The sequence below is a fragment of the Lepidothrix coronata genome, unplaced genomic scaffold, assembly GCF_001604755.1.
Source record: "Lepidothrix coronata isolate B3197 unplaced genomic scaffold, Lepidothrix_coronata-1.0 Scaffold95, whole genome shotgun sequence".
Lineage (NCBI taxonomy): Eukaryota > Metazoa > Chordata > Aves > Passeriformes > Pipridae > Lepidothrix > Lepidothrix coronata.
In genome coordinates, this window is record NW_016690275.1 from 2,986,559 (window position 1) to 3,011,691 (window position 25,133).

Below are 25,133 nucleotides of genomic sequence, written 5' to 3' on the forward strand. Positions count from 1 at the left end.
TTTTAACAATCTGCTTTGATTTCAACAGGTTTTGTAACTTAACTATGAAACAAGTAAACCTGCTTTTAAAATACACAATATAAACCTTATCTTCCAATACCATTCTTTTATGATACGCTCCATGATATTCAAATTAAAAAAAAAACACACAAACAACAACACAGAAGTTTTTTCCCAAGACATGTAATTTAGGCATCTAATTAATTGTCAGTGTCTACATGTGAGCTAGATGTCTAAGTTCCTTTTATGGTCTATGAACACCTACAATACAAGGCTAACAGAGCCTAGGTAGCTCACTAACATAGGCACAAATGCTACTTCACTCATACAAATTTCAGAACTGTCACTAAATTCTAATCATCAAGCAAAAAAATGCAAGCAAAATTTTTCAAAAGATACCACAAAACACTTATTCTTAACATGAGACTCAAGATATAGTTCTGAAGGGCAAAAATTGCATGAGTTAATAAATAACAAGCCAAAGAAAAATTTAAGCCTTTTACACTACTTTTTCTAATCTATTAAAAACAATAATCTCACAACAGAATCTATACAATTATTTTTACTTTATGAAGATAAAAAAATTAATGTTTTGTAGATCTGGTTTGGTGCCAATCTGATTTGGTGCCAAGCAGGCACATGCTGTAGTTCTTGTGGCTGTCCTGTGCAGGGACAGGAACTGGACTTTGATGATCCTGGTGAGTCCCTTCCAACTCAGAATATTCTGTGATCATGTGATTCTGTGACTGTATTAGCTTCAGTCTTAAAATACACAAAAATGTTATTGTAGCCAGGTCTGCCTTCATTTGGCTACCAATTTACGGTAGAATATTTTCAAAAAGAAATCTATCTTACTGAACCATAATAAAAAAGAAGTTTTGGGAAAGTAAAATTCTTTCATTCCCTCAGCAACATTATAATTCTGATTTTCTAGAAAAACTTCTAAAACCTAAGTTTTTGCACTTTTGAAAGCCATGTGGAAATAATTTCTCACATTTATCTCCTGTGAATTAAAGCACAAGCTTTCTCCTCCTTTAGAATTACTCAAATCCTCATAAATAAATTATAAAGCATCCACAGATTGCCAAGAATGAACACTTTGAAACTGCTCAACTTTTTCAAGACATAGAAAGAAGTTAGTTTAAGGACATTGGAGTTCTGGCAGGTTAAACACATCTCACCAGAAATAATAATGCTTTCTAAGATTCTAATAACAATTTTAAGACTGCATCTATTTTCCTAAAAATAATAATCCTACACAATGCAATGCTTCAAGAAGGTATTGGATCAGCTTATTCAAAACAATCTGCTAAAGTTGAAATGACAGTTTACATACATCAAAATATTAAAAAAATAATATCCCAATCAAAATATTTATTTGTATTAGTAGAAATTCTAGTAGATGTTCCTAAATCATCTAGCAGTCAAAAAGTATCCACCTCACTAGACTTCACAATTACAGTAGCATTTTGCAGCTTTATTATTACTAAGTATACATAGTACTACATAGTATTACAAAGTATACATACTATCTTCCTTCAAAAAGTTTTAAAGAGCAGATAGGAGACAATATCTTGGCATGAACTTATCTACAAGATTAGGTTACAACTGATACTTCAAAAAATACAAGAGTCCATTAAGAATTAAGACTGTGTAATAACATTATGTCTAAACTGTGGAATGTTAGGATAACATGCAGGCAAAGTACACTTTCTCAGTATGAAACTGCGGAACAGAGGGGAACAGTTATTATCCTATTAGCAAAGATTAACTAATCAAAATAACTTTTAGGACCTGCTGGTTTTCCTAACCTCATAACAACAAATCTGTGCAGTTTTTTTGATTAACAAAAAAAAAAAAACAATTGAGTATATTCTTGTTTAAACTTTCCAAAGGAAAAGTATTTTAAAAATTTGACCAACTACCAGGAAGTGTTTCCTCAAAAAGATAAAAGTAAAGACTGCCTACCTATGCCTAAATTCAATGATCTTTCATGTCTCTTCATTTTGAAATGAAGATTAAAAACCAGAAAATTTTGCAGGATTACAAACTAGCTTTCTAAAATACCAGCTTCTTTACACATTAATATGCCAAAGAATGTTGACTGTGAAGCTTCCCAAATGGCTAACTAGAGCTTTCCCTTGTTCATTTGTGAATTTTGATATAGCTGACATTACCTGGCATAGTTTTCCCACTTATGTCAGCATTCATGACAGCAGAAAAAACAAAGAAAATAAACAAATAAAAAAGAGGCATTAAAGTGAAACACTGAGGAGTGGGACTGTTAATTCAAATAATTCTAGAAAATGCCTCCTTAACAATATTTAATTTACATACATCAAAACAAGATATGATTTTAGACCTGTATCATTGGACCTTCCAAATAATCTAGCATTTCAAGGATTTTGACTACAGCTGGGGTAAAGCACTCAAGTATTAATGCAAGGACATTCAAATCTGGTCGAAGACTTTACCAGCAATTGCCAAGAAGCCATCTATTTACATACTATTTCATAAAGCTTAAGACAGTCAGAGTTTGTGTTTTAAGCACTTACAAAGCTGCAACTCACAAGATATCTCCTGTCCCTCAAGGCATTGGTACATCTTAAATTGAATGACCTTGTCTCAGTCCAGGATGGATTTTTGCCTGCCAGTTACAAGTCCCCAAAGGCTGGACTCTCATATTAAATACACAGATGAGGATCACACTGCAGAACTCCACACAGAGCACTCAACAACAGTTGTGGTGAACAAAGACAGTGACTAAAACACTGAGAATGTGGGGTCTAAATATTTCATGTTATTTTTCTAAGTGGATGATTAATTTTGTAGAGCATCAACTGAAAATGGAGCCCTTCCTCAGCAACAGTATAGCATGAACATGAAACAGAAGTAGTATTAAAAAACTTTTATGCTAGGATTTTTTGCTAGGAGCTCAAAACTAAAGCATCACTGATATAGCACATACTAAAAAGACATGTAGTATTACCAGACATATTCGAGACATCTTTTTAACATTTTGATCTGTAACTCTGCTTTATTTTTCCCCATTGTACTGCAAATAATTACCTGCCAAAATATCAGTGTTGCGTGCAGCTATTGTTTTCACTTTTATTATTCCTGATTCAGCAGCCTGGAAGAGAAGAAAATAAGTAGTTTAGATGCATTATATGTCATACATCAATATCTGCAAAGAAATAAGAATACTGTAGAGAAATAAAAAGGTATTGTCTCAGAGCAAAAAATGTTTTTGTAGTGCTTTCACTAAGCAGAGCTAATGCAGAAGTGAAATCTTTGTAGCTGCTGGAATTCCTTTCCAGAATTCCACGGGAAGGGTTATATTCAGAATTTTTATAAATCATGATTCTCCTTGTGTTACTTTCTAATCCTATGAATGCAAAGGAAAATCACTGGTAAGCATAACACTGTTAAACAGTCTCTGTACCGTTTCAAACTATGAGTATAAAAATGAAACCCATTTTCCCACGGATTTTGTCTCCCAAATGCACTATACAAATTATCCCAGGATAGTAGCATGAGGTTGGCTTTCTAACAGTACTCTCTGTTCTCCCCAGCATGCCATACAATCCACACCAGCAGTTCCTCCCCTTTCCCCATAAGTACGACTGACAGACCCACAGCGTTCCCCCTCCCTCACGCACATCTCCAGCGGGACGGGACCCACACGGGCGCAGGGTGGGGGGGCACAGGCACATCCAGCGGGACGGGACCCACACGGGCGCAGGGTGGGGGGGCACAGGCACAGCCTGGCTGGATGACAACCAGGTGCTGCAGGGCTGCACGGCCCACCGAGGACATCACACACTGCTGCCAGGGAACGGCAGTGCTCTCTTCAATTATCTGCAAACACTTCCCCACATAAGTCACTGAAGTCATGTTCTCTAATGAAATCAGGCCAAACTGAAAATATAACATTGAGGCTTTGCATTTCAAAACTATGATTTCTGACAAGTTTTGTGTACAAAACACAAAAATGCATTATACATGGTGCCTTTCCATTTTTTTAATTCTGTTAACACACTACAAGCCTCTGGAAACAATTAAATAAATGAAAATAAATGCAATAGGTTTTACCAAACGATAGGATGCAAATTGCTGGAAAATACTGTTCTGCCAAATTTGAAAGAACACTTCCCCTTTTATTTCAACTTCATATTCCTGCGCACTTTCCACACTAAATATTTCTATTTTTCCTCTGATTTAAAGATGTGTGCTGTCACTACATAAAACAGATTAGAGAAGCAGACAAGCTGTGGCAGCAGAAATATGAAAGTGACAGTTCTACCAAGTTTTAATATTCTCTCTCCATCAAAACACTTTTCCAACAAGATTTCCCAGAAAGTCAGGTTAAGATGACTGCATAAATTTGTAGTCAAATATTTTAATTGAGTTGATATACATATTTCTCAAAATAGCTAAATGAGAAATGTGGAGCTGAAATTTTCAACTTTTTTTTTTTAATTTCCCAAAACAACATAGAAAGACTAAACACTGCCTTAATATCATTTAAGAGAGAAACAAATTCTGGAGAGTTATTTAAGTTTTCCTGAACACAGTGCTTCTACTTCAAAACCAAAGACAATATTATCCAAAGTGTTTGGTTAACATACAACATGCTCAAATGAGCACAAAACAAGATACACATATATATTTTGCATAATTAAAATGAGGAGATGAAGAGTGCCAAACGTAGCTCTCATCTATTTTAATTACATTAACTTAATGTGTTGAAGTTCTTGAGTTTTAAGTCAATCTCTATTCCGCTTCATTTATAAATTGTCAGCTAACTGGCGGGGGTTTGTCACAACAGATCATTCCTATTAAATAAGATGAAGGATTTGTCACAGTCCAACTTCAACTCAAACATCATGGCTAGGCTTTGCGTACAAAGATTTGGGAAGTGTGTGCCTTTCCAGTCCAACTGGGGGGAGTGGGAGGGAGTCCAGTGGGCCATGGGGACCCCGGACGGGCAGGAGGGTGGACAGGGCAGTCCTGCCTGGAGGGTCGCAGGTGGGCAATGAGAGAGAAGTCCTGTAGTAAAATATGTCCAACTTCAACTACCTTCAAACTAAAACTCATCACATCTACTGGCAATTGATTTCTTTCTTGCCAGGAGTGACAAGCTGAATCATTCTGATTCAAAGAACTATTAAGCTATTAAGCCTGCTCATATGAGTGGCAACCATGAATACCATGCACTTGGCACAAAAAAGGAAAAAATTATTTCCAATATGTCTTTCAGTTGTTTTCATGCTTGCTTTATATAAGAGAGTATATTTTTTTTAAAAAAATAAGGTCAAACAAAACAACAGTCATTAGATTTTTTACTACCTCTCTGAATAAAATCATTTTTCTCCATGAGATACAGGAAGTTCTATGATTATCTGCATTATGCTACGGTTTCTATTCAGAATCCCAAATAAAAATGTTTACAGTTAAAAGCTAATTACACGGCACACATCCTACAAAAGAAAAATAACATACATACACCACTGTATATGTAAAAGAGACAACACATTAACACAAAAAAATTACCTCAGTTGATCACAAATAACCAATAGAAAAAATGAGACCATACAGAGTCATCTGTCTATTCTTTATACATGAATGTAAAGGTGTGTTTGGATTGCATAAATTTAACTGGCAAATTAAAACATATATAAGAGATTTTAAGCTTACAAATTTACATCAAATACTACAGCACTCTGCAGGGCACTGCTCCATTAGAAAAAGATCTTATAAAACATGAGAACCAGCATCATATTGTGTATTTATGGGTACAAATATGATAATATGATAAATATGATATTTACATTCACATTAATATAAGGTACCATGTTTTTAAAGCAGTCACCACTTTTAGATGTAATATTATCAGCTTCCCTTAGCACTGCAATTAATAGTGGTCTGATGAGCAAGGCAGTTGTCCTTTATCTTTAAAAGAGGCTAATACATGTAATTCCTGTAATAAAACAAAGCTTGAGTGTACCTAAAACCTTCAGTGAACTAGATTTCCTATTCTGCTGCTTTAATAACTGTGAAATGAACGTATATAAAATGCCTCAAACACACACTTCCCTTTATTGACTTTTGGTTCATGTTTCTGCTGAAGCAACTTAGTGCCCAGTTTGGGGAGGGAAACATTGATGAAGAACAGAAATTGACTCTCTGCGATAGCACATATTCAAGTCATTCTCTTCTGGTACTTAGATTTGGTTTTAATCAAACAGCCAATAATCTCACAGCAAAATTCAACAGGACCCTCTGGGCTCAAACACTTGCCTCATCATCTTTCTCCTTCCTTGGAATTTACCAAATATTTGCTGATTATACCAGGAGCAGAGTGATAAGTGCATTTGAAAGGCACCAATTCTTCAAATCTGTCTTCTGGGGACACTGTGGGAGTTCTCAAACCCAACTGCAGTGGGCGGTCTGCATTACCAAAAGGTATCACTGTAGCTAACTCCATGATCATAATGATGTTACCTGGCAGCCCAAGAATGAGACTTGTCCTGGCAGCATGAGGAATAATGGCACAGCATATGCTTGAACATTTAACTCTCCCAGGCCAAGACATCTTGCAACACATGTACAGGCAAGCAAGGTACCAGAGGGATCACATGGGATGCGATCTGGCAGTACATCAGTTGCTCCACAGTAATTCCTATGGATTTGTCCTTATCCTGGGGTGAACATGAAAGAGCTACCCTTCCTTCACTGAAAAATAATAACATAGTTAACAAGTTTTTCTAAGGGAACAATGACATAAAATTTGAATCTAAAGTGAAAAAAGTCAGCACCTTTTTTATTTTATTAACCAAAAAAAATATTACCATGAAGATATTTAATGCAACAACCATGTGCTAATTTCTACTAAGAACTGATCTAATGTTAAAGATATTTTTGCATGAACTTCTAAATTTGACAGCACTGTTACTGAAAGTTAATAAAAATCAAGAATTTCCATTGCTAGTGCTTTTGAATGATCATTTGTGTTTTGGTTGTACATTAGAGCAAATTGGAGAAGATCTCCAGAGACACTAAAATTGCTGTAAGGTTTGCAGTTCTTACTACACAAGCTATTGATTTCTCTATTCTAAAAAGAAAAGCATTCAGGAATGATGGTTTGCTTTGGTATTTACATTAAACTGTTTGCCAACCTTTTACTAAGACTAGATGAGAGTAATATATATTATCTATGGTCATTTCGTAACTATTACATGAAATAAAAAGAGAATTTTTTTCTATCCATCATTATCTGCCTTTCCAACTAGAACACTAACCCTATATCCAATAGTTTAGATAAGATATCATCTGGTCTAAAGTACAGTTTCACTTCATTGTTATTCTGGCTTGCTTTGCAAAAGCACATTCTGGACCATTACTGTACTGCTAAACTATTATTTGGAAATGGACACACTCACAAAAAGCTCCTCACTAAACCAGTCTCATGAAAGCACTCAAGTATACCACATTTGTTTGAAAAATCACCGTAGTTGCCTTTTGTATTTTTATCTTCCTCCCCACGAGTACAATTCCTTCTCTGACTCTCCTTTCTTCTATATGCTCATTCTACCTGTGATTTAAACTGGTGAATTGCCAGTTTTGATCTGACATTGCCGTGCACTCACAGGGATTTATTATAGTGAATGATTTATTATCATTATATTAGAAAAATTATCATATAGAAAAAATGAAAGCATTAACTGATTCTATTACACACTTTCTTCTCCAATTGAAGATTTACAATACTGCAGTTTGTGGTTTTTATTTTTTAAAAACACACAACCTTGTTAACTTCCAGCTTTAGTACAACTGTATTAGTTGCTCTCATATTTAGAGTGCTCTTTCACTTGACAGAAGTGACCACTCCTCTGGCCCACTGATCTTCCGAAATTGTCAGTCTGGAGTACCAGGAGCCAATTCAGAATCCTGAAGGTTAACCACCAATAATGTCAGGAAAGGTTCCAGTGTTATCTAAAGTGCTTCAGAGCTGTTGCCTCTGGAGCTACCTCACTTGACGTGAACATAAAGATAATTAAATACAAATATTTTATATTACAAGTTTTCATTACATAATCAAAATGCTACACCTCAGCTGGAAAAACCATCACATATAAATTAACAGAAGAAATCAGAATGCATAACAAATTAACATAATTAAAATAACATAAAACAACTCATTACTGAACAGCACTAATGTAGACAGAAAAACAAAAAAGCTAACCATGACTTGATAGAGAAGAAACACAGACACTTAGCAACAAATTCTTAAGTTATACTTCTCTCTTCCACAGACAGATAGAATAAGGATGTACCCCATATTTTGTATTATATTCTATATAAATTATACATATATTTTTAATATAATACTAATATATATAATATATTTGAGATATATGTAGTAGATATATATGTATGGATACCCTGAGAGAGCCCATGTGTACAGTTATCAGATTTCTGAGTGATCCACTCAAGCACCACACAACTGATTTTCAATCAATGAAATAGAACACTTGCACTTGAATTTTAATGACATACTTTTGACACAACAATCATCATTCTGCACTAAAAATAAAACAACAGCCTGTTTCAGAGCTTTAGGAGATGTATACTTGAAGTTCAAACTAATTTTGCCTTCAGCTTGTTGATCACAACAGATGGGACCAGGGAACTTTTGAGGCTTTGCCACAAGTACTACATTTAGAGTCACCCAGTCAGAGACAGCAAGGCCCATTCGCTGGGCACTTGGTAAAGAGAAACAGTTGACAGTCTGGGCACCAGTTGAGAACTGGAGTCACCAAGAACTCCCAACTTCTGCTACAGTTTCCTGTATGATCTTCAAGAAGCCATGGGAGGCAGATGGGGATTAAATCAGGTATTAAGATGCACAAATTTAAATATTTAGACTCCCATTACAATGGAGATTGTCTCTACTGAATGCTCCTTAATTCTTAAAGCCTCTCCTTAAGCTAATTCAGCTGACCTGCTAGTAGGGGCTCAATTCAGAGGTCTAAGCTTAGGCCTCTGTATCCAAGACAACTACACGCAGACACCAGAAGACCCACGCTCTCCTAGGCCAGATGCTGGAAGCCAAGGAAGAAACATTATTGCACTTCAAGTGGCAATGTAAAACACCTAATGTCTAGGTGATAGAGGGAATCAATTCCCTGGCTACATGATGCCCTGAATAGTTATTTGGATCTATTGACAGTACTTCCATAACAAACCAAGCCTGCACAATCAATGAAGGGAGCTTAGACATGTGACATTAGTCACCTTAATCCTGCACTGAAATGTGTTCCTTGGAAAGTGTACAGACAGACCGAGATAGTCGAACTTTTAATCATTTTCTTTATTCATTAAATTGCAAGGCATTACGTGACGGAGAAATTTGGTCTATGTGCATGATGTGAATCCCTTCTGAACATATGACATTTCTTCTCAAACACTAAAACGATCACATGAAGCTTAGAATGCATTTGAATAGATGATGGTCCCCTAGAAACATAAGAGATCACTTTTAAAAACATAATTTTGAAAAAATACTATAGTATGCAGATCAATATTGAATAAAAAATACTGTAAAATTAATGGATTCCAAACACAAAGTCAGCAGACAGAGCAAGTGGTAAAGATCAGGAATTGTAATAGGAACTGAAGGAAATATTAGTAATCAGCCATTTCAGGTTACCAGCTCAGCTTTAGGCTGGCAACTCAAGAATGCTACAGAGTAATCTCCAGTCACATGCACAAAACACATGCTTGAGTGCAAGCTGTATAAGTATGACAATATGCATTTTACAGAGCATCGTTTCTCTATTTCAAAAGAACCTTTAAAACATTAGTTAAGTGAATACCCATTAAAAGCAAATAAAAAACTCTACAGTATTTCATCCTTCTGAACAAATGTTGTGAAGACCTGAAAAGAAACCAACCTGGAAAGTTCAGAGTAGGTTAAGTTCCCTGTAGGTAAAGTGTCAGAATTATTGAATCCATTTTATTAAAAAAATTAAGCAGAAAACCCAAAAACTTGGTTACTCCTACAGAAAATGGTCTATGTACAAAGGCTTGTTCTTTGTTAGGTTCATTTGGCTCATCCTTTTACCACTAGAGGGCATGAACACAGCACTCAGAAACCATTCAATGACAGTAGTACATCAAGTGACTCAGATGTCCAAATCACAAAGCATTTCAGCATGTCATTTTCTTTCTTAGCCTTCTCCAATTTGTGTACTGCACTAAGTTCAACAGAATTTCTGAAATATTATTAGTTACAGAACAAACATATAATATTCACACATTTTTTAACCGTTCCTTCCAGTTGCATTATGAAACCTAACAACCACTTTGACATTATAAGCAAAATTAACTGATCAGTATCTTTTTAATGTATGTTTAACTTTTGCAATACATCCTCATGTTTAGTTTCATACAGCTACTCAGCGACATCAAAGATTCCCTAAAAAGGACAAGCTTCGCAACTATTTGTCATTAACTCTAAAATGTGTTCAGGATCGGCATATCATTCCTAAACAAGAATGATTTAACACAGGGGATTACACTGTTATGTACATGACTCAATACAAATAAGACAGGACTCCAAAGGAGGAAATGTATGAATAATGCCTGTCTTCAGACAACACAACACAAAACAACACACAGACTCTCAGAAAGGCCAAATCCTATCTCTTGCCTTAGCTAGTCCACACCACTTCTACTGTAATTAAGTAATTTAAAGTCTGCTTTGTCCAGAAGTCATTCAAACCCAAACTTTTCAACTTTTACCTTAAGAACTTCGTAAGGCTACTTGCCTGCAAGTAGAGTTCTTATAAAAGAAGAAAAAATAAGATTGCAACATTGGATTCTATTATTTTTCCTAGATACAGCAAATCACTATACAGTTTCAAAAATATGTCTGTATGCCAAGGGCACACACAACTCAATAAATAGCTAAACAAAAGCAATGCTGCTGTTTCAAACAAAGATCTGGTAAAAAACCAGCACAGTGAGGCTACTAAAAGCTTTCTTCCAGGAATATCAAGGGAGCATTTCAACTGACTGAAGTATTCAAACTTAATTCTGTGCTGCTTTTCCACGTGGAAGAAAGTAGACTACTACTTCTTTTCCAACCCTACTATTCCAAATCACCACAGCAACAAACATCCTAAAATATACAGGCATCTGTAATCAATGACACAACTGCCAAGCAGAGGGCATGCCCTGTCCCAGGCCAAGATGATCCTGCCAAGGGAGGATGTGGTCCTTGCCTGCTCCAATCCCACCTGCCCTTTCCCTTCTCCTCTCCTACCAGCACAAGTTCACCTGTAACTGTGTAAGAGTTAATTTTTTTGTGTATTTTTTTAAACTCATTCTGCTTTTACTGCTATTTAAAAGTCAAGAAAAAACCTGAGTCAACATAAAGACTACAAGCCTACTAGAAAGCTGAGACAGCTTGACTGGATCTGTGTAAACAACAGTTACATACAATTGGAATTCATGCTGCAAGGAACTTTCAGGAGGTACTTATTTCCCTTTTAACTCTATTATTTCTATTAATTATAAATATTTTCCCCTAGTATTTCTAAGGGTTTTTTATGCAGTCAAATTATCTGGTTTTTTTATGCAGTCAGATGTAGCTTACCGAACAATATTCCCATTCTGTAATAAGAAACAGCAGGCAACCTATTTAGCACACTAAACTATTTTCAATTTTGTGATAAGACAAAATTCTTAGACCAGTTCACTTAAGAGAGCACCATCAGCTTCCCACAAGCACAGCACAGGAGATCAAAACTCCAAACACTAGCAGGTTAAAATACTTTATAAAGCTCTTTTCAGGCTGTATGCAATTTGGGGCAGCATTAGCAGCACTACAATACTTTATAGTACAAAGCAAATCTGAGAACCCACTGTATTAAAAACAACAAAATAATGACCAAGTAGTATTGTTTTCTAGGAGAAATGCCAGATTACTTAAAATAACATGAACACAACTGATGCCTGTACCAAAGACTGTTTCATCCTCTGTAATTTCAAGCTCCAAAAGATACTGTTTAATTTACACTTGCCCTGAGAGCTTCTATCCCATCCACAGTCTCTATTTTTCTAACTGAGCAACAAAAATACATTGTGAAAATACAAACACATTTTTCAGCAATGTGGTTATTTGTATGTCTGCCAGTGTAAACAGGCTTGGCATATCACAGACACAACCATCAAATTACCTCTTGGTCATAGTGTATATCTTTCATGCCTACTATACTTCTGTAATAGGTGCTGATCTGAGGAAGTATCAAAAAGAAAAACCACCTAGTAACAAACGGATGTGTCTGAAGTGCAATAGTAACTGGTATTCCCCATACCCTTAAGAAAAATAAGTCTGTTGCGCTAGTTAATCCCTAAACATCGTCAGCAACATAATTTCAAGCCTACAGATTCTTTCTGCAGCTCCCATTCTTAGAGCATTAAGTGGCATAACCAAGGAAAATCCTACTCAGGTATTATTTGTCACACAGAGCAAAAATGAGGTATGGATGCTTTGGAGCCAACAATACATCCTGTTATTTCTTAGTTAAAAGCTCTAAGGGGAAGGAAGTTTGCCACATAATTTTCTGTCAGAAGTTTAACACTGAAACTCAGCAATTTCAACGTCTCTTAACAGACTATCAAAGTCAGAAAAGTCAGACTCCACTGTTGTAAGTAACTGGACTTAGAACTATATGATACCCACATAAATGTAACCCGCTTAGAAAACTTTACAGACTCAGAAGTAATAGAAAAATATGAGATGAAATTGCTTAAAACAGTGAAGAGTTCAAGCTCCTAACTGAGAATGAGATGTAGATTTCACAGTTGGCTGTCCCCTTCTCTGCTGCATCCAAGCCCCACTCTCACCCTCCTCCGCCAAAAAAAGTCCCATAAAGTTCTTTAGCTGTGTCATCTACATGTCTGTTCAAAGAATCGTTCAGTATTGTTCTGGTTTCCCTGTATCTAATAGATATTGTTTACATATACATTAGAAAGATGTTTTAAAAACTAAATTAGTTTGAAACTTGGTTTGAAAACTAAAACTCTTTTAATAACATGAAATCTATTTTTTTGATCATACAACTGTCTAAAATCCTACAGTATTAATTAAAAAAGGACTTGCTCAAGTTAATTATCTGAGCAACAAGCAGAATTGAGAACTACATTATTACTTTTATGAGCTGAAAACCTATCAGTTTGTAGAATTTTGACACTATTAATATAAAAACAAAACAAAAAAGAACCAGAACAGACAAATCATTTTAGAAGTGGTTGATGATTACAAATAACTGTGAGCAAAGTTTTCAACTATGTCACACACTGGAAAGATTATTAGAAGCAGTTTACCTTCTTAAAGTACCTATCAAATCTAACAACTATGATACATCTAATAACTATTAATTTTGGACTATAAGTTTTTCAATAGCTTTATCACAGTATTTTGAATTTATTAAGTGACCTGAAAGCACAGACATCAGCTGCAAGATAAACTCATAAATTACAACGCATGTGGTAGCAATGAGGAGTCTAGTTACATTGCAAGTAAAAAAGTAAGATTGTAAGTAGTAGGAATTTGTTTTAAAAAGCCTATGTTTAAACATAGTTTAAAAACCGGTGCTGTTCCAAATCAATAAGAATTCCTCTGATCACTCTAGCCAAATCTAATCATGATCAGATCAAATGTATGCAATTAAAATATCTGTTTAGCAGTTTAGATTTGACAAAAAAGAACACCCATTTCCTTTAAAACTAGAACAAAAAAATGGCTTCCAGAAGTGAGGAAGTAAGATCATTTCCTATGACTGTATCATACATCCTACTGTAGGAACTCACAACTTAGCAGAAAGTCCCACCTCTTTTGTTAACACGGTCCAGTACTATTCCATAAACCTATCCAAATTCCAGACAACTGTGAAAAAACTTTGTTTTTAATGAAGAAAGCTAAGCAAATTGCCATCAAGATATAAAACGGAATAACACAAAAGTCAAACTTACACAAGAATATGATAAATGTGCTGAACAAGTATCAAGAACTGCACATGCGGTAGTTACTAAATGGTCAGCATGGCAAATGTAACGAAGCATTACTAAAAATACTAGCTTAAGGGTGACACTGCCCATCTCCTTTGCAGATCTTAAAAGAAAGTAAACATTAACCCAGTGGGGAAACTTGTTCACTAAACAACTTAAGAGTCACACAGCAATACACAGAAGAAAGTGGAAGCGGCACTCCCATGTCCCTCCAAAACACACAGGCAGATTTCTGTTCAACTGACCACAACTTTTTCTTATTTACATGTGACTACACACAGTTCCTCAGTACTGATCACAACTTTCTCCTGTTTTTCTGTGACCACACAGAATTTCTCAAACAGACCAGCGTTCCTCTGCAATCTACAGTCATACATAATATGCTCTATTACAGTGTGTCACTTCATGCCTTTCAAAACAAGAACAGTCATTAGCTTCAAGTCATCTGTTAAAGGGTATAATACTACATACAACACTAAATATGCTATTACTGAATTGGAACTCAAGTCATATTCCATATGCAATTTCTTTCTTCTGAGCTTCTGGGTCTGCAGTTTAATCTGAGTTAATGTATTAGTATTTTTCCTCCCACTACTGCATAGAAAACTACCATTAGGGAAAATGTTAAACTGACCGTACAAATATAATAGAGAAACATACGGTTAAAATGTATACTTCAGTTAGCGAAAAAAAATCTGACTGTGCTTCAATTAAAGCAATCCGGCTCATCGAGATTACTGAGGTCCCTGTCTGCACAGCATAAACGGAGGTTTGAAAAATAAAACATACAACCTTACTCATGAGTTTATTAATGGGATTTTGTAGAAGGAAAAAAAAAAGTAATCCAAACTTCTGTATCTCCCAAGCTTCCTCTGTTGTATCAGCTGGAACTGATACAACCCACAGCGCTGGAACCCAAACGACAATCCCAAAACGACGGGGCACGCAGCGACCACCAGCGATCCGCACAGTTCACACGGGCAGACGCGGATGTGCAATGGTGAGGAACAAGGCGCGCCGACCCGGGAGCAACAGCAGCGTGTGCGCTCGTCGCAAGGGCACGGCACAGACCCGAGGGGAGACCTGCACGGCCCCGGACCCCCCCGCAGCCGCAGCGCCGGGGCTGAGCACAGTCCTCCTCGGCCTGTCGGGCTCCCGCTTGCTCGGTGTCCGCCCGCCCGGGCGCCCAAGCCCCGGTACCGAGCCCGCCTCGGGCGAGTTTCGCTCGCTCGGTGGTGCCGAGACAGCCAAGCCGAACTTAGTCTTTACCCCGGAGATCGCCAGGGGTGCAGCGGTGCCGCCCCCGCTTCGCCCTTGTCAACAGACGGTCTGTGCGCCAGCCCCGCTCCCCGCGGGGCACGGCCCGGCCCACGGCCCGCGCCGCGGCAGCGCACTGACAACAACACCACAGAGAGCGCGACGGGCGCAGCCGAGTCCGGGAGCAGCCGAGTCCGGGAGCAGCCGAGTCCGGGAGCAGCCGAGTCCGGGAGCAGCCGAGTCCGGGAGCAGCCGAGTCCGGGAGCAGCCGAGTCCGGGAGCAGCCGGCGGCTGCGGCGGTCGGAGCTTCCCGGGAGCGGCACCGTTCCGGGGAGCGGCACACGGGCACGGCGGCAGCTCCGTTCGGGCCGGGCCCCGCGGCCAGGGAGGCCCCTCCGGAGAGGCGCCCGCCGCCCGGCTCAGCCCAGCCCGGTCCGGCTCGGCTCGGCCCGGTTCAGAGCCACTCACCTCCTTGACGGGGGGGAATTTTTTCCGACACTCCAGGCTCAGGCCCCGCAGGTCTCCCTGCATGTTTTCCAGCAGCTTCTTCACGGCTTCGGGGCTGCTGGTCCCGGCCATGGTGCCGCCGGGCCGGCCCCGGGCCGGGCGCTGTTCCGAGAGGGCCAGGGGCAGCAGCGCCTGTCGCTGCGCGGCCCCGGCCGACACGTCTGCGCCCCGCACCGGAACCCTCCGGCCCGGCCCCGGCCGCGTCCCCTCCCCGCGCCGTGGCCCCCCCGCTCCCACAATCCCGGGCGCCGGCAGCTTCCGCACACACGGCCGGGGGCGGGGAGAGCGGCGGCTGCGGGCAGGGAGGGTGGAGGGAGGAGGTGGTGCTCGGGTCTGGGCTGCAGGGCCCGGGGCGGGGAGCGCGGCCCGTTTCCGCAGCGTCACTGGGCCCATGGAGGGGCAGCAGCGGCGCTGGGACCGGGCCGAGGCAGAGCTGCCGGTGTGGGGAGCTGCCGTGGCGATGGGACAAATCGCGTCCATGGCCGAGGGACACTGGGGAAGGGGGTGGCGGAGCTGCTTGCGCCTCAGCAGCAGCCGCCAACCCCACCAAGCGGCAGGAGAGGTCGGTCCCCTTTGCCCAAGTCCGGCTCTCAAGGGAAGTCAGCGCTGAATTTGATTTAAAAAAAAAAAAAAAACTAAAAAGCGAGACAGACTGTTATGTTTTCCTTTTGAATCCTGAAGTTTCTTGGTTTCTTTCCGGTGCGAGCACTAGAACACATTGCCCAGAGTGGTTGTGGAGTCTCCCTCACTGGAGATACTCAAGAATCGTCTGGACACACTCAAGAATCGTCTGGACACAATCCTGTGCCATGTGCTCTAGGATGACCCTGCTTGAGCAGGGAGGTTGGACCAGATGACCCACTGTGGTCCATTCCAACCTGATGCATTCTTTGATTCTTCAGCAGGAGTGAAGCTTTGTGACCTTTGCAACCCGTGTGTGTATGCAGCTCTCTGTGTTTTCCTCTGGGCAAAGCCAGAGTGAATCCTTCATTGAGAACTTTTTAGATAAACACAGGGCAAGAACAAGGGGATGTGGAACAGCTGGGTCCCAGCTACTTTCTGTATCACCAGCAGTGTCTCTCTGAAATCTAAAAGCATTACAAACAGCAATTTTTAACTCATTTCTAAAGCAAGCTCTTGAATAATGAGCATGAGCTCTTCAATATCTGTTGCTTGTAGTAATGCAGGGAGCTTAGGCCTGATGGCTGCCTGGGAGCTTCCTTCTGGGGGACACCATTCGTCATCGTAACAGTTAATATTTCACAAAGGTTCTAGTCTCTACAATAATAATTTTCCCAAGTTTTGTTTGCTGTAAATCATGTACTGTGTTGTTTGCCTACCTGTAAGGCACCATGGTTCTGTTCCCTGTTCATAAACACAGGAAGGTGGAAGACATCCTTGAGTTTTGACATGCTGTGGTTTTGAAACTTGGGAATCTTGAAAAAAAAAAAGAAGAATCCAAAGAAGAATAATTTTTTACTGCGGTACTATTTTTAAATTTTCTATTTTTAAATAACAGCTTTTCTTCAGACTTTCCTGAAATTCCTCATTCTTATTCAGTGAATGTTCTAAGATTTTTTTTTTGTCTTGTATTGAAAAAGTGAGAAGAACTTTTCATAAATTCAAGCATCCCTACTTCTATGTTGGGTTCATTTGCTGCGAGATCTGTTGCAAATCATATTAAGTTCCCACTGGCATAGCACTGAACACTCTACCTGTACTCGTAAATCTTTAGGGATGCTTTGCGAGGTAAAAAGTGCAGGATTGTTTTCTAAGTAATTTATTATTTTAAAATTTTTATTTTTACATTTTCATTTTACTGGCTGTTAGCTTGACAGAACTGGATAAATGGGTGTGAGTTTTTAAAACTGCATGTAATACTGGTACAATTGAATAAGTTGGTCAAACTTTGCCTTCAGACAAGGAATTAGGATTTCATCCCTCTGTTCAGTAAAAGCAAACCTATGACTGAACAAGACTGTTGTCTTCAGTAGAACTATTTATATGCTTAACCAATAAGCATTTTACTAATGATTTTTCTGTCTTAGTGTATCTGTTCTGGTCTTCAGTCCTTGTGGCAATTCAAGGACCAGTCCAAATAACCTTAATAAGAAACACGGATGATTAGCTAGGAGAATGAGTTAATTAATTATTGAGTATGCCCATGTATTTCTTAACTGTTGCCTTAAGAGACCACAGAAAACAGGACTTCAAGCCAACTTAGTGTATAAGATAAGATAAGGAGGGTAGGTCCTTTAATTTCTGACCTGAAGCCCACAGGAATACACGATGCCCCCCTCATGTCCACGGGGTTTCACAATTTATTATTCCATCCAATCCCAGATTTGTCTGCCTACCAGCACCTCCCCCTGGCACACCCCTCTGGAAATTGAGGCAGGGGGCTCTGGGACCCCCTCTTCAACATCCTCCTCTTCATCACAGCACATTTAGTCCTTGGAGTTCCTCCAAAGTTCTGGGCTTGAAGGTCACTATGCCTGAGTGGTATCTTGTCGTTCAAGCCAGGGTGCAGATGTTTTTAGAAAGAATAAAGGCCTACCTTGAGGGAAGTCTAAACAAGCTAATGGAATTTTGAGGGAGTGATATGGAATGGGGTAACAGTGTTGGATAAATGTGTAAACTACTGTGCTAAGGGTAAGGGATATAATACAACTACTTCTAAAATCTACAAAAAGCTAAAAATCAAAAAATCCATATGCATCATAGGTAAGCTTTAACGATTTACTTCCTTTTTGATGTTTGGATTTTTCCACCTATTTATAGTGAGCCATGGGCACATTGGTACTCCCTGAATCTACTTGTCTGCCTACTTGCATACTTTTTATCATTTACGTTGATCATACCTATCTTTTCAACTACCAGCTTTGACACTCAGTCTGCTCAACACTGCCAGCCAAATACTGCAAGATTGCTCCTGGGTTTGGAAATGAATCTTACACGTGGTTACAGAATTGAAAACTCTTTCAGATCTGCTGTGTACAAGAACTGGGAACTATACACATGCCTGGATCTCAGGTGAGTCTCTTGAACAACACAGTCCTCTTTCTCACTGTTTTGATGTATGCCTTTTGTAAATGCAGATTTATTAGTTAAGCTAAATCAGTGCAGCTAAACTGTTTAAACTGGTCAGGATCCTTTTAAGTGACACTGTTTTGATTGTGAATGTGACTTCTGCAGTTGCATTTCATTACAATAGATTCTGTTGCATGCACTCCTAAGGCTGAGCAGAAGTTTTTGCCAGTCTTTTGATACACTTTAAATATCTCGGTTTCAATTCAAGTCACTTTTGAATCAGAAGGTGGAACAATGTATGTGGATGTGTCTGAGAGCACATTTTTGACTAGCAAGTTAAGAGTACTAGTTACTAGTACTAGTTAAGCTGACTTAATTGGGAATTCTACACATGCCTGAGTCTCAGATGCATCTCTTAGCTGTTAAGCTAATTTCGTATTGCACTGCAATTATTGCATTGTGGTTTGCTTTGTTATTAAATTGTATGTTATTTTGTGAGGGGCAGTGGGTGATTGAAATAATATCCTGTAGCTTTGTGGCCCTAATTAGCAACAAAAATGCTCATGAGACCTATTGTGATTCATTAAATTACCTCATATTCATTCCAAATGATGTGCATCAGTCCTTTTAATTGGATTAAACATGAGATAGCACTTGGCTGTATTAATTTCAGATGTTTAGTCCTAGTTATAGTCCATCCTGGTAGATGTATGCAGATGCAGGTTTGGTATGTGAGTCATCATGTTACACAGAGGCAAAACCATCAGATTTCATTCACTGTGGCAATGAATTGGTTTCATCCTGATGGGAAGAGTTGTGGCTTTTCCTCTGAGTTCACTTTAGTAACACTCCTGTATACTTTTGTAATTGATATGAATCTGTAAATAGTGACAGTAATAAACAAACTTCACAATATGAGAAACCAATTGTGTAGGAAAGTAAAGGTGTTTGCAGACATCTCTGGTGATTTTCTTTGTAATGCAGAGTTAAGAGTCACTATAGAGAAAATTTTGTCTCAAATTGAACATGGATACTGATATCAAAAGGCAAAGTTAAATTTCAAATTAAAAGACAGTGAGAGACAGGTTAATATGAAATACTTCCTATAATCTTTTATAAAAACTATGCGTTGTATTGGTCTGTGTAAGCACAAAAAAGCCCTTTACTATGTGAACATTTCAGTAGGTCCTTCTTAAATTACAGACCCAAGAAGTGGGACATGAGAGTATTTCTGTTGTGACAAAAATGGGTTAAAAGCACAAGTAATAAACTTCCCTCTAGTACCTATTCTCTTTTTTTTTATGGAATAGAAGTGAAGGCCTTGTTCCTTTAGGATGTGGCTGTGCAAGAAATTTAGATCAACCAGCAGACTGAAAAATACTTTGTTTTCCAATATAAACTCCTCATGAATTTAGCTTCTGTTCCCTTCTGCATAGGTGTGAGCATACATTTACATGTTAGTACCCATTTTATTTGTATATTTATAGTTAATACACATTTTATTTCACTTGGTCAGCTAAAAAGCAATCCCAGCTGCTATCTATCGGTAATTATGGTACATTTTCTTTAAGGTCACTGACAAAAATATTAAGCAGCATTGGTCTGGGAACCATGGTGGGGTTGGATCAAGGGTTGGATTTGATGATCTCAGAGGTCTTTTCCAACCCAGCTGATTCTGTGATTCTGTGAAAATGGCAGACCTATAACATCTATTAGATACTCAACAGTGATTCCATATTGAGTTGCAGTACAATCACTTCAGGGCCTACACACAAATCTCTCAACCAGAGGCTCAGATGCTTCCATGACTTGTGTAACCAGTCAGTAAAGCTGTTTTTCCAATTTTTTCTGCTTGAATCCTGCCCAAACAGATTCTCAGAGCAATGGGGTTTTTTTGTGTTGCTCTTTCAGGTACTGGTAATTGAATCAGATGAACCTGGTAACATCTTTTGTGAGAAAGAACTAACTGTCCACTGCTTGAATTAATTTATTGCTGTCTTACAGCTAGCGGTATAACAACAGACCAACAGGGACATGATAATCACAAAATTTTATCAGCAGCTCCCAAGCCCTTCATACTTTCCAGCTCACACAGGAGGTATGTGGCTGGCCTGGGAAACAAACCTTACTCTGTGCTTTAAAATGAATTCGTCTTTCATTCCCTTACACAAATAACAGAATTAATGTCTGTTCAGGCAGGACCTGTGATTTTTTTCCTGCAGGGTGTGTAATGCAGCCCATTCATGATAATTTTTTTTTCTGTGAAGTGCAGAAAATAGAGGAACAGTGATGGAGATGTTACTTGACAGTTGTTTACATAGAAAAAACCCATGCTGACCATCTCTGCCACCTTAACAATTAGCACAGCATGAGGTCGCAGTCAGCTTCAGAGATGTTGCACTTCTGATCATAATTTACTGCAATCTTTACGTCTGTTTTTAGGAATTTCAGTTTAGAGATAAAGACATAGATGTGCTGAAACAAAATAATTGTGATTCTAGGCACTGTTCTTTGATCCAGAGCTCTTCCAGTGGACAGTAGATTCAGCTGCGCTCTAGGGATAAGTTTTTTCCTGAGTATCTCATGCTGACTGCAGGATGTCTAACTTAAAAATGCCCGTCAAGAATGTCAGAAATGTGCATTGTGCTGCAATCTGTTTATTTTGCTGCTCTCTAATCTATTTGGCAAAACCCTCACTATATCTTAATAATTTCCCTTTTATCTCTTTTTCAGCTTGTATGAAAATTATGGAGGTACTTCCAGACACCTAGTAACCTACAGACAATCTACTATTCACAAAGCAACACCAGAGAGGAGCCCTGAGGCTGCTGAAGAGTTTCTTAAGGAGAAGAAACTACAGGAGAGTTTCCATCAGCTGAATGGATGTTAATTCCTTTGTGTTAGGGGTGGCCTTTATGTAGCAGGCACTGCAGTCATATCTATAAAACACAAAATAATTGTAGAAATAGCTACACTCACTATACTCACGTAAGTAGCATGGAGGCCAGCACACTATGTTGGTGTGCTCACACTGCTGCAGCTACACCGCTGGCATGACCAATGTAATTTGTAGGTAACTCAGCCCAGCCTAGAAAAGACTCAATATGACCAAGTACTTCTGAGGTCCTCCAGCACAACTGCCTGCAAAGATAACTGAAGTGTGACTCCTTCATTCTTTTACAGGCAGTTCTATAAACCACGAGGATTACAAATTTCCTATGGAAGAGATCCAGATGAAGAACTTTGGTGTAGAGGCCTTGATTTACCTGATGTGTTGTACTCATCTTTGTTGGTTTATGAAGATTATAGACCTCTTATTTCGTTTAGAGAAATTTGCTCTTGATATAAATATTTGTAGAGCTGCATGTGTGGCTGTGTTTATAACCAGCAGTGTGAAATAAATTAGGTTACTCAGGTTGCATCAAAACAGATAAGCAGAATTAACTTCTCAGGGAATTTGGAAGACAGCTGTAGTGGTAATCCAATCACAAAGAGCCAAATGCTTTCCTTTGTAGTAAAATGGCTACCCAGATCACCTCCACATGTGAATATGCATTCCCAATAAAGCAGGGCTGTACTATTGTATGTACCTATGTCCTGGGTAATGTGCTAGCAGGAACGTCCATAACTAAGGATGCATAGACGTTGCAATTTCATAGTTGGTACTGGTATTTTGGCAGCATTTCTACAAGTTGTATTGAGTATTTCACAAATAGCAGCCGCTTTCTGGAACCTGCTCCCAGGGCACAATGGATGAGCTTGTTTGTCTCCTCACACCAGTGCATGGATGGGCTCTTGGCTGACTGCTGGCTGAAGCATAGGAAATTCCAGGTCAGAACACTCACTGTTCCACCTGAGAGCCAAGCCCTGGAGCTACTGAACAGATCATTAAGTAGGATGTAAAACTTGTTCAGCCAGTCTGAAACCTTATTTCCCTTTGACAGTATGGTCATCATAGATTCCTATGGCTGTTTATTTCTAGGGGCCTTACTTCCCTGCTCCAATCCTAACTAAACCACACCATAACCTAAGAACATCTGACAAATGATTGAACTATAACATTAGGAGTTAACATGTACTACACATTGAGAGATTCTTTATCAAATGGGGTGCTCCTGACCAGCTCAGCCACGGTTTGTTACGGGGGATACAAATATCTGGTGGGCTTGAATGTCTTATTTTGTTGGAGGCAAGATTACAGAAAGCCAGACTTATAGTAGAATTTCAAAGAAATGGACATTTCCTTGTCCTATGAGGAGTGGCTGAGGGAGCTGGGGTTGTTTAGCCTGGAGAAGAGAAGGCTCAGGGGAGACTTCATCACTCTCTGCAACTACCTGAAAGGAGGTTGTAGCCAGGTGGGTGTTGGCCTCTTTTCCCAGGCACCTAGCAAGAGGACATAGTCTTCAGCTGTGCCAGGGGAGGTTTAGGTGGATATTAGGAAGAATTTCTTCACAGAAAGGGTGATTATACATTAGAATCTAATGCCTAGGGAGGTGGTGGAGTCACTGTCCCTAGAGGTGTTTAAGGAAAAACTGGACGTGGCACTTAGTGCCATGCTCTGCTTGACATGGTGGTTTTTGACCAGAGGTCTTTTCCAACCTGGTTGATTCCATGATTCATTTTTTCCCCCCTTCAGGACATTTGGAGCCTTCCTTTGTAAACCAGTTCCTCAAAATTATTAACTCGGCTCCTGATCTCAAGACATTATCAAACACTTGGACACAAGAGACTGCAGTTTTCTAGATAATGACTAGGTGAGGACTTGTGTCAAAAAAGAATATGGCTCTTCTATTACTGTCTTATTTCAAAATGTAATGTGCTAGAATTCACCTCTAGTTTGTTTCTATTCTACTGGTTTTCTGTATCTTTCACTAAGAACTTAAATCTATTGCTAGAAACCAAATTACTTTTTTTTCCCTGTCTCTACAGCACAAACTACAACTATTAAAGATTTTAATTCTCAGTTGCCTGTTAGTGACTTTTGCAGTATTTGCTTTTTTTAATCACAGGACTCTGCTCTTTTTTAAATCTTGTAACGCCTCCTTATTAGTATCTTACAGCTCCTTTCTCATTATATTCATATTTTCTGTTCATTCAGTATAGGCTTTTCCATATTCTGTCCTTGTCTTAGCTGTGATTAATAGTTTTTACATACATTCACAGTTCTGCATTATTTCTTTCTCCCTGAAGGGGACAAAACCAGGCTCACCAGTGATGAGCAATGGGATGGTGTGCCAGAACTTGAAGAAACAGCACTCACGGGATCCCTGAGTCTGCCTCAAGAGATGCTGGCTACAACGTACCACTCCTGAAATGCTTCTACACCAATGCACGCAGCATGAGGAACAAGAGGATCTCAAAGCTTTGGCCCAGTCCCAGAGATTTCACATCATTGGCATAAGTGAAACCTGTTGGATGGTTACAGGTTCTTCAGGAGAGATAGGTAGGGCAGAAGAGACAGAGGAGTGGCACTGTATGTAACAGAAAGGTTAGAATGTATGGAGCTCACAGTTGGCAATGGCACCATTGAGAGCCCCTGGATAAGAATTGAGGGGCAAACAAATAATGTAAATGTCATTGTGGGAGTCTGCTATAGACCTCCTGGACAGGACAATTATGCCAATGAATTATTCTTTGAGGAACTAAGGGACACTTCCAAGTCAACTGCCCTTGTCCTTATGGGAGACTTCAACTTGACAGAAATTAACTGGCAGCATCATACAGTTGGTTCAACCCAGCCAGAAGATTCCTAAAAAATCGGTATGACAACTTTATGGAACCGGCCCTAAGGGAGTCAACTTGGAAGGATGTCCTCCTTCATCTGCTGCTTCTCGGCAGAGTGGATCTCCTGAGCAAAGCAGAGATTGGTGGCCCTCTTGGCCACAGCGACCACAAAAGGATCAAGTTTAAAATCTCTGTTGGCAGGAGGAAAAGTACCAGCAAAACCTCAATGCTGGACATGAGGAGAGCAGGCTTCAGGCTGCTCAGGGAATTAGTGAGTAAGGTCCCCTGGGAAAATGTTTCTGCAGGTGCTGGGGTCCATCAGTGCTGGTCACTTTTTCAACATCACCTCCTAAGGGCACAGGAGCAGACAATTCCCAAGTGTTGGAAGTGAAGCAGGTGAGGCAGAAGGCCGGCTTGGCTGAACAGGAATCTTCTCTTGGAGATAAGGCAAAAAAGGAAGGTGTATGCCCAGTGGAAGTAAGGTCAAGAGACATGGTAATAATTCAAAGATGCTGCTTGCCACAGGGAGAAAA

General features: G+C 39.4%; 1 protein-coding gene and 1 long non-coding RNA gene across 9 annotated transcripts in view; one reads left to right on the forward strand and one right to left on the reverse strand.

The window, feature by feature from the left end:
• Window positions 1-16,085, reverse strand: part of MON2 (MON2 homolog, regulator of endosome-to-Golgi trafficking) — a 68,674-nt gene extending 52,589 nt beyond the window's left edge. For 3 of the 6 annotated variants that reach the window (XR_001876013.1, XM_017822107.1, XM_017822104.1), the window contains exons 1-2: window positions 15,808-16,006; window positions 3,070-3,133 (exon numbers count right to left, since the gene is read on the reverse strand). Coding sequence is in view for 5 of the 6 variants with exons in the window: in XM_017822107.1 (XP_017677596.1) it covers window positions 3,070-3,133; window positions 15,808-15,918 (175 nt within the window). In the remaining variant the exon portion in view is untranslated. Of the gene's footprint in view, window positions 1-3,069; window positions 3,134-6,507; window positions 6,690-15,807 lie in introns of those variants that run through there. The other 3 variants (XM_017822108.1, XM_017822105.1, XM_017822109.1) reach the window with 3 other exon arrangements.
• An 88-nt stretch (window positions 16,086-16,173) lies between these two features.
• Window positions 16,174-23,187, forward strand: LOC108500802. Of its 3 annotated transcripts, XR_001876005.1 has the most exons (4): window positions 16,174-17,330; window positions 18,727-18,879; window positions 20,881-20,974; window positions 21,610-23,187. It is a non-coding gene; the product is annotated as an uncharacterized LOC108500802 (long non-coding RNA). The 3 variants fall into 3 exon arrangements; XR_001876004.1 differs by lacking the exon at window positions 20,881-20,974 and having other exon boundaries at window positions 16,174-17,595; XR_001876003.1 differs by lacking the exon at window positions 20,881-20,974.
• The last annotated feature ends 1,946 nt before the right edge of the window (window positions 23,188-25,133 follow it).